Here is a 10229-nt window from a genome sequence, read left to right on the forward strand (position 1 = left end):
CTCGGGGACTTTGGCTGCGAAGGGGAGGAGCGAGATGGGCTGGTAGTTTTTCAGGGCCGTAGGTTTCTGGAGGAGAGGTTTGACCACCATCCGCTTACAGTCCTCTGGGAAGATGCCGGACCTGAAGAAGGCGTTGATGGTCCGTCCTAGTTTGGGTGCGATGGTGGCGGCGGCCCTGTGGAATATGTGTGGTGGGCAGGGGGTCCGTTTTGGCTCCTGAAATGGGTTTTCACCATGGTAGAGGTGATGAGTTTGACGGTGGCAGGATTCCAGGTCATGAAGGTTGGCTTATCGGCGGTGGTGTCGAGGGGGGTGGTGTCTGCCGTCTGTTCGCTGAAGTTGTAGTAGAGGGCCTTGATCTTACGATGAAGTAGGAGCTGAGCTTGTTACAGAGTTCCTGGGAAGGTGTGATGTCCGTTGCCTCACTGGGGGGTTTGGCGAGCTGCTGTATGACGTTGATCAGTTCCTTGGGGTTGGTCTGGACTTTATCTCTTATGAAGGTCTGTTGGGTGTCTCTTATTAATTGAATGTTTCTGCTAGGTCTGCTATGTCTTCAGCCAATGAGGAGTCAGGGTAGACCAGCAGAAGTCTCAAGCCATTCAGCAAGCCCCCGCGCCAACCACAGCCTCAGAGACCCGAAGTTTCCTGGGGATGGCCACCTCCTGCAGGCAGTTTATACCGAACCTGGCCACCCTAGCGCAACCGTTGCAAGCCCTAACAAAGAAGGATGCCACCTGGAAGGGGGGCAAAGAAGAAGAAGGAGCTTTCCAAAAGTTCAAAGGAGCACTTCTAGGAAAGACCACCATGGCATACTTCTACACCACTCAAATGACCGAACTCCCGGTGGATGTCAGCCCCGTTGGCCTCAGAGTGCTCATGACAAGAAACAGAACCAGGGAAGTGGGCACCCCTCGCTCTCACACCAACCAAAGCCCACTACGCCCAGATCGAAAGGGAGGCGCTAACGAATAAGTGGGCCTGCAACCACTTTCACCTATACGTCAGTGGTCACCCTTTTAGAGTTGTAACTGACCACCAGCAACTAGTCCTGTTGCTCAGAGGAACAGCACCATATCCCCCGCCAAGAATTGAACACTGGGTGATACAACTACAGTATTATCGAATGGAACTAGTCTATTGACCCGGGCGTAGAATCCCACAGACTTCCAGCCTTGGCACCCCTAAGAGATAGCAGAAGAAGACTGAACAGGAGAATATGTAGACATGGTGTTTCAATGGGCATGTTCACGAGCCCTCACCATTGACAAGATCAGGACTGAGACCGGCAAAGACTCCGTCCTCATGAGGGTGATGAACTCCCTACCAAAAAAGCTTGTGGGAAGGCTTCCTTCGCAGTGACAATGGATGGAAAAGGCCTGACCGAGACCGGCTTGGGAAATTCTGGACGGTGCGGGATGAACTAAGCGCAGCAGCAGACGGTGAAGAATTGAGAGGATCCCGGATTGTCATTCCTGCAAGCCTCCTGGAATGGGCCACAACCCTGGCTCACGAAGGACAGCAAGAGACCGTGTGGATGAAAAGACGAATGAGGGAAAAGTTGTGGTTCCCCGGACTTGAAGCCGCCATGGATACACTCATAAGAAATTGCAGATCCTGTCAGCTCACAAGTTGCCAAGTACCGCCCTCAGCAGTGATAACAGAAGATCCGGCGACGTCTCCACGGTAGCGAGTAAGTCTAGACTTTGGGAGTTTTCCAGATGGATGCGTAACAGCTGTGCTGATAGCTATTCGAAGTACCCCATAGTCGAAGGGATTGCGTCCACATCATTCGCACACCTCCATCCAGTCCTCGAGAAGGTATTCGTGCTCCCCAATAAAATCAAGACCGACAACGGGCACCATTTCAAGGAGGAGAGTTCAAAAACCTACTTGATCTACTCCATCTTGTGAGTTGCAGCCTACCTGTGCCCCAGATTGCAGTGAGCGGAGTCCAGGAAGCGGTAAGGAGGCAGACTAGTGCTGTCTCTTTCCTAAAAAAAGTTTTATTTTTAAACGATTTCACCTACCTGCGAGTGCATCATCTTATTTTTTTCTTTTAAAGTTGGGACTAGGGCTCGGGTTAGGCCTTTAATTGGAAGTAGCGATTAGGGCTTCTGGTGTGATTGGTTGCTGGACTAGGTGTGGGACTAAGAGTAGGGTTAGGCTTTCTATTGGATGTAGGGTCTAGGGCTTCCTGTGCCATTGGTTGCTTGGACTAGGGTTGGGACTACTGGTAGGGCTAGGGCCTCTATTGGACGTAGAGATCAGGGTGCTTGGACTAGGGCTAAGATGGGCTGTGGGGTCCTGGTCTCCTATTGGTTCTAGATTTTAGAGCTAGTGCTGTGATTGGATAGTGTAAGGGCTAGGGTTCCCATTGGCTTAAGGGGTCACTGGAATACTAGGGCTATAAACGACCAATGCTTAGGGCGTCTCAGCAAAGGGTGGAGAGGACAAGGGTGAGTGCCTGTTTGAGCCTGTTAAGGGTGTAGAGGACAAGGGTGAATGCCTGTTTGAGCCTGTTCGAGACTGGTCGGGACCAGGGCCAGAAATGCTGCCCATTTTCCCCTTCAGTAATACCCACCCTATGTATGTGTCCCTCAGTATAGAAGCATTTATTTTCACCATAGATATGTACCTATCTTTGTGTATTGCTTTGTATCAACATGTAGAATAATTATGTTGTTATAAAAACATTATTAAAAAATCATCTATGGTCTACATGTACTTGCTTTCATTGTGCATCTATGTACCTTCCATGTACTTAGATCTGCGTGTCTTACTTTTCTCCTGAATAAAGCATATTGAATGCACTACCCTATTACTCATCCTATACCTCTATCAATATCTTTAATCTGCATATACTTACCTCCTTTATGCATCTATATACTTTCAATGTCCTTATGGATGTATATATTTATCACTTTCTTTTAATTTAGCATTTCCAATGCACTACCCTATTTCTCAGCCTATACTTCTCTCAATATATCTTCTAGCCCAACTTTCTGACTCATCTCAAACTTCTATTTACTACTCTTTCCAATGCACTACCCTATCTCTCACCCTATACATCTATCATATCATCTACATCCACTCTCTCATTTATCCCAAACCCCATACCACTACTATGATCTCAAAAATAACCCTTTCTAGACTATTTCCTACTCTACCCCTCCTTGCATCATCTGACACCTCTTTTACTATATCGTTCCCCCAAAACAAACCTTTCTAAACTCTTCCCCTCCAAAAACCCTTTTTACTCATCCAACAGCTTCCTCCTACTGCTCTGATCTAAAAAAAGAAATCCTTCACTCTTCTATCCCTCCACTATCCTTTTCAATCAAAATAACAGACTAACCTTTTCACTTCTATAATTCCATATTCCACTATACTAATTCACCACTAATCTTTTAATGGTTCCAGAGTAGCATGCTACTCGCCAACAAAGCGTTTCAACACCCCATCAGGGGTAAAAGGCACTATATAAATGCAAACCTTTCTTTCCCTTCTATCCCTCTGCTATTCTTCTCACTCCAAATAACGGACTAATATCCATCACTCAAATTACTTTCATATTTCAACATACTAATTCACCACTAATCCTTTATGGGTTTCCGAAGTAGCGTGCTACTCGCCAAAAAAAGTGCTTCAACACCCTATCAGGTGTAAAAGCGCTATATAAATACAAACCTTTTTAGGGCTCGCCTGCTGATGCGCTTCAGCGCATAGCTGGCGAAGCTCTATAGGGGCTTATCCAGTGTTTATCCACTGGCGATTCCACTGGCGATTCCTTCAAGTGCATGTGCTTTTTAGGTCATTGCGCTTGCGCAAGCCCTAAAAAGCGCGTGCACAATGCCACCAGCCGCCTGCCTGCCTGCCTCGCATTACCACATCAAAGGCAGCCCTCCGAGCGCATTTCTCACCCCCTAATTATTCACGGCCGGCCGGCAGGCACATCAAAGGCTGCTGCTGCCGTGACTCGCATTTCTCCTCCCTCCTCCCCTATCACTGCCCAGGCCGGCCGTACTTTCTCTTTACAAGGGCCCCCATTCCTGAATCACTTGAAATCTCTCCACATTATTTGCATTTTGTTAATTAAAAAAATTAACTTCAACACAGCGTTGCACATTTTTCTCGACTTCGGAAGGATGAGTCCCAATCTCATTTGTACAAAGTGTTGTAATGGGATTATTGGAGAGTTAGAGAAACGTGCTCACAAGTTACATTTTTATGCATATCATCTGAGTAAATAAACAATAGCATGGTGCCGTTTGCGTCCTTGACTTGATCTGGTTTTTATTTTTATTTTGCTATTATTCTCACAAAGGCTAAGAAGGTCTGCCTACTTTAGTATTAAGTGCTATACGTCGCATAAGCAACAGCTAACCATTCACTCACCCACGCAACGCCACTCACCCATGCAACGCCACTCACCCATGCAACGCCACTCACCCACGCAACGCCACTCACCCACGCAACGCCACTCACCCACGCAACGCCACTCACCCACGCAACGCCACTCACACACGCAACGCCACTCACACACGCAACGCCACACACACACGCAACGCCACACACACACGCAACGCCACTCACACACGCAACGCCACTCACACACGCAACGCCACTCACACACGCAACGCCACTCACACACGCAACGCCACTCACCCACGCAACGCCACTCACCCACGCAACGCCACTCAGCCACGCAACGCCACTCAGCCACGCAACGCCACTCAGCCACGCAACGCCACTCAGCCACGCAACGCCACACACACACGCAACGCCACACACACACGCAACGCCACTCACACACGCAACGCCACTCACACACGCAACGCCACTCACACACGCAACGCCACTCACACACGCAACGCCACTCAGCCACGCAACGCCACTCAGCCACGCAACGCCACTCAGCCACGCAACGCCACTCAGCCACGCAACGCCACTCAGCCACGCAACGCCACTCAGCCACGCAACGCCACTCAGCCACGCAACGCCACTCAGCCACGCAACGCCACTCAGCCACGCAACGCCACTCAGCCACGCAACGCCACACACACACGCAACGCCACACACACACGCAACGCCACACACACACGCAACGCCACTCACACACGCAACGCCACTCACACACGCAACGCCACTCACACACGCAACGCCACTCACACACGCAACGCCACTCACACACGCAACGCCACTCAACCACGCAACGCCACTCACCCACGCAACGCCACTCACCCACGCAACGCCACTCAGCCACGCAACGCCACTCAGCCACGCAACGCCACTCAGCCACGCAACGCCACTCAGCCACGCAACGCCACTCAGCCACGCAACGCCACTCAGCCACGCAACGCCACTCAGCCACGCAACGCCACTCACACACGCAACGCCACTCACACACGCAACGCCACTCACACACGCAACGCCACACACACACGCAACGCCACACACACACGCAACGCCACACACGCAACGCCACTCACACACGCAACGCCACTCACACACGCAACGCCACTCACACACGCAACGCCACTCACACACGCAACGCCACTCACACACGCAACGCCACTCACACACGCAACGCCACTCACCCACGCAACGCCACTCACCCACGCAACGCCACTCACCCACGCAACGCCACTCACCCACGCAACGCCACTCACCCACGCAACGCCACTCACCCACGCAACGCCACTCACCCACGCAACGCCACTCACCCACGCAACGCCACTCACCCACGCAACGCCACTCACCCACGCAACGCCACACACACACGCAACGCCGCTCAGCCACGCAACGCCGCTCAGCCACGCAACGCCGCTCAGCCACGCAACGCCGCTCAGCCACGCAACGCCGCTCATCCACGCAACGCCGCTCACCCACGCAACGCCGCTCACCCACGCAACGCCGCTCACCCACGCAACGCCGCTCACCCACGCAACGCCACTCACCCACGCAACGCCACTCATCCACGCAACGCCACTCATCCATATGCAAAACGAAAAATGTCAAACTCTTCTATTGCGAGACCTATTGCATTTTCAATGCTTGTTTCCTCTTCTATCCTTCTGCTATCCTTCCGAATCCAAATAACTGACTAACATATCCACCACTTAAAATGTACATGCATGTTTCACTATACTAATTAAACACTAATCCTCTATGGGTTTGGAGTAGCGTGCTACTCGCCGAAAAAGCGCTTTGATGCCTCGTCAGGGGTAGTAAGCGCTATACAAATGTAAATACAATACTCTGAGTTCACCATCATCGAATCACCCCACAATGGCCACAGGTTAATGGCGTAACCAAACGCTTCATGTGGATGCTCAATAAGATCCTCTGAAGAGCAGTGGCCGAGCAGTCCGACCCTGAGACGGCTCTTCAAAGGTTCCTGCAGGAATATCGCAGCACTCCGCACTGCAAGACGCAGAGATCACCCTGGTCCCTGACGCTAGCCGGGCACCGCCGAGACAATTCCTGTAGCCGACAGCTGGGTCCCCAAACAATATGATCCTGCCAGCACTCAAGCACGATGCACAACAAATAACGAGTGAGAAAGCATGAAAAGGAGAACTAGAACCCGCGTTATTACCCCAGGAAGCACCGTCCTAGTCCGGAACTGTCCCAGCGGCGGAAAGTTCAGAACAGGGTATGAGTCTGGGCCGTGGACTGTTCTAAAACTCAATGGTACCACCCTTACAGCCCAACGAGGAGAAGAAACATTTACAAGAAATCTATCCTGGTTCAAGAGAATCCAGTGCTCAGACACCAATTGAAGTTTTCCCAGTCATGTGGATGGCGGAGAAGCGGCGGCTTCAAGCACTCCATCACCCCCTGACGCAGAACCAACTGTAGCGAATTCATTGCAACCCCCGATCACAGAGACTGATATGGACATTACCAGAAACACCCAGTCACCTCACAGTCCTGCAGAGACTCAAGGGTCCCACCAGCAAAAGTACAACTTGAGACCCAATCCCAGACCCAGTCAAAGACTGTGTTGGATAGTTTATTTGCTTGAACACTAACTTGGTAGCAGTCTAGATACCGTGTAAGCAGGACCCGGATGTTAGCCCAGAAGGACTTCCATACTTTGTATCACTCTCTGGCCAGGCGTGGCCAGAGAGCTTAAATAAACGTGCGGAGGTCGCACAGGACCTTCCGGCTCATACTAGTACACTGTGTGGTCGTGCTTTCATTTGGCTCCTCTTACTAGGCCTCTAGTGGTGCGTGGAGCAGCATTACACTAGAAACCGGTGTACCCTCGCTAAAATCACTGTGTAGCAAGCCTGGATTTTGGGTTATTTTCGTACCTTTATTTATTTATTTATTTTTTAAGTAAGCCTGAGACGCGTGCTACACTCACCATGTTTTTATTTATTTTAAAGGTTTTCTATAGCGCTGGCTAGACCCGGAGGTATCAGAGCCCTTTACATGAGCATCAGATCATAGTTACAGGTTACATCGTTACACAGTTATTAGAGCATGGCAACATAGTTAGTTGTAAGTTCAAGATAAACAATAAGCACAAATACGTAAGGGGAAGAGCAGGCAAGGGGAAAGATTCGGGGGGGGGGGAAGGAGCTAGGAAATTAGAGAGGTAAAGAAGGCGGGAAAGAGGAGGTTGAGGGTGAAGGGCGACGGGGACACAAGCCGGTAGACGAGTCAAAGCACGTCCAAAGTCCAGTAAGCTGTGATCCCAGGGGAGGTGGGATCGCTTCCCTCTCTCTGTTGCAGGATGCTCCCTTTACGCAGTGGACTCTCTCAGAGGGGTCTCTGAGACACCAAGGCCTACATACTGGATCCTTCCCCAAAAAGGGGCGAGGGAGTGCTTTGGCAAGGGGTGCCATACCATACCTCAGCTGTGATTGGCTCCCTAGGCGCAGTGGACTCTCTCTGCGGGTACGCTGAGACTCCAGAGTATAAATATTGGATCTTTCCCCAACAAGGGGAGGAGTGCTTAGTCAAAGGGCACAAAGGACAGGGGGCTAGGCAGACTAGCAGGCAAGGTGAGAGATTCAGGGGAGAGTGGGTAGGAGCTAGGAGCTGGGGAGGTAGACAAAGGGAGGAAGAGTACTAAATGGGAACAGATTTAATTAATGAGTTATTATATAGCGCTGGCTAGACCCGATGAAATCAGAGCGCTTTACATGAGGGACAATAATGTTGCAAATTACATCAGTTAAAAATTACATAAGTATTAAGAAAAGCATTTAAAGAACATACGGGAGGGACAACGTGAATGGAGCAGTAAGGGGATAGGGTAAAGGGGTAGGAGAAGAACAGGACGTAGAGACAAGGGGAAAATCTGCTGGGTAGGTGACGTCAGGGAGGGGGGAGTCAACAACCCATCTCCTCTTTAGCTATATGGTAGCTCTACCGGGCATCAGCCAAATCGCTAGGTCTCCACAGTCTGGGGTAAGTTCCGTGGTTCCAAGTCCTGATGTGTAGGCAAGTTAGGGGATAGGTTCAAGGTCTAGTCAATGTCCAATTGTTGTCCCAGGGAAGTAAATCAACGTTTAGGGGACCACTATGGAAGCCATCTTGGGGTCAGGCAGGGTACTGTACTGTACACTGGTACTCTGGTGGCCATCCTATGGTTAGGCATCAGGCAGTTAAAGTCAATATCCACGACAGCGGCCGCCAGAAAATAACAAATACAGCGTGCACATACCATAACACGCACAGACATGCACAAGCACCCACCAATGAGAGCACACACTCTCCAATGCGCACTGACGCACAGACAAGCACATAGCCAGAAACATCCAAGAACAAAAACGCACATAAAATCCCATGCTCTAATGCAAAAACACCCACATACATGCACACGCAAACACCATCACATGCACAATCACACACAAATGCGCTCACTCATATACACGCAGACACGCACATATAGAAACTATGAAGAACACAAGCAACAATCACATGCTCCAGAACAAAAATACCCAAGGACGTACACACAAATACATGCACACACACACCATCACATGCACAGACATGCACAAGCGCACAACAAATGTGCGCACACACTCTCATATGCGAACAGAAGGCGCACATACAGAAACATCCACACACACAAGCATACATACAATCCCATGCTCTAATACAAAAACACAAATAAATAAATGCACACACCATCACACGCACAGACATAAGCACACAAACATCTGCGCGCACAAACACAAGCACACATAGAATCACACGCTCTAATACAAAAACACGCAAATACATGTCCACACCATCACACGCAGACATGCACAAGCACACAACAAATGTGAACATAGTCTTTCATACACGCACAGACGCACACACAAAAGCACTCCCATGACACATTTCTCCAGGACTGTCGCAGCATTGATGGCACACAAAGGTAGAGTCAGCGGAAAAAAAGGACATGCCCACCTAAACTCATCTTTAGCATACTCTTTGAGGGTTGCCCAGGCCATTCTGAAATTAACATTATTACACAGGTATAGCTACTTTAATTTGCAATAAAGTGTCACACATAAACGAACTCCAGCCATTGAAATGTCACAAATCAGTAAACTGGAAACTTGGCAGCTATGTCACTGGTGAGATAATACAAGACTTAACGTAATTACAAATGAATGTTTCTTGCGACGTAATGACAGTGGCTGAAAGTGTATTCTCTACAGACTAGATTTACAACTATCTGCGAGCCTGTTCTTTTGACCCAACAACTCCCCGCCAAACACTCACTGCACGCAGCTGTCGATGTCCATTTTTTTTTCCGGTAGACCAGCAGCTTTTTCCTTTGACAACACTCCCCCTCAGCTAAAAAACCATTTCGGCTCCCCTACTCGATTGTATTGGCTGGGACTGAAATTTGCAGCACAGCTTTAAAATTCCCGCGTAAGTATTAGTGTTTAAAATCCCGTAGCAGAATTGGTTGCCGGGATCACATCCTTAACAGCCAATCGCAAACGGTCTTACGTCAAGGCGCAGAGCGATGACTATTAAAAAAAAACTGTCACGTGTAGGGTGCATCAAAATAAAAAAAGGACAACTTTAATGTTACACGCCTTCATGAAGAGCGGATCAGCCATCTTTGAATGGCAAATACAGAAAACTTCACACAAATAAAATAATTAAAATAAGAGCCTTAACTTTATTTTGAGGCTCGTGCTGGCGCTGGTGCTGTCCGTAAGAATGGTAATGATGTGATTTGTAGGCCAGAGCTTTGGACTTTAAAACTA

General features: G+C 49.4%; 1 protein-coding gene across 1 annotated transcript in view; it reads right to left on the reverse strand.

The window, feature by feature from the left end:
- BUB1 (BUB1 mitotic checkpoint serine/threonine kinase) overlaps positions 1 to 9974 on the reverse strand; it is an 851273-nt gene extending 841299 nt beyond the window's left edge. The window contains exon 1 of the mRNA XM_078648762.1: positions 9733 to 9974. Coding sequence (XP_078504888.1) covers positions 9733 to 9755 — 23 coding nt within the window. The 5' untranslated portion in view covers positions 9756 to 9974. The remainder of the gene's footprint in view (positions 1 to 9732) is intronic.
- Between the last annotated feature and the right edge of the window lie 255 nt (positions 9975 to 10229).

The sequence above is a fragment of the Lissotriton helveticus genome, chromosome 6 (assembly GCF_964261635.1).
Source record: "Lissotriton helveticus chromosome 6, aLisHel1.1, whole genome shotgun sequence".
NCBI classification, from domain to species: Eukaryota; Metazoa; Chordata; class Amphibia; order Caudata; family Salamandridae; genus Lissotriton; species Lissotriton helveticus.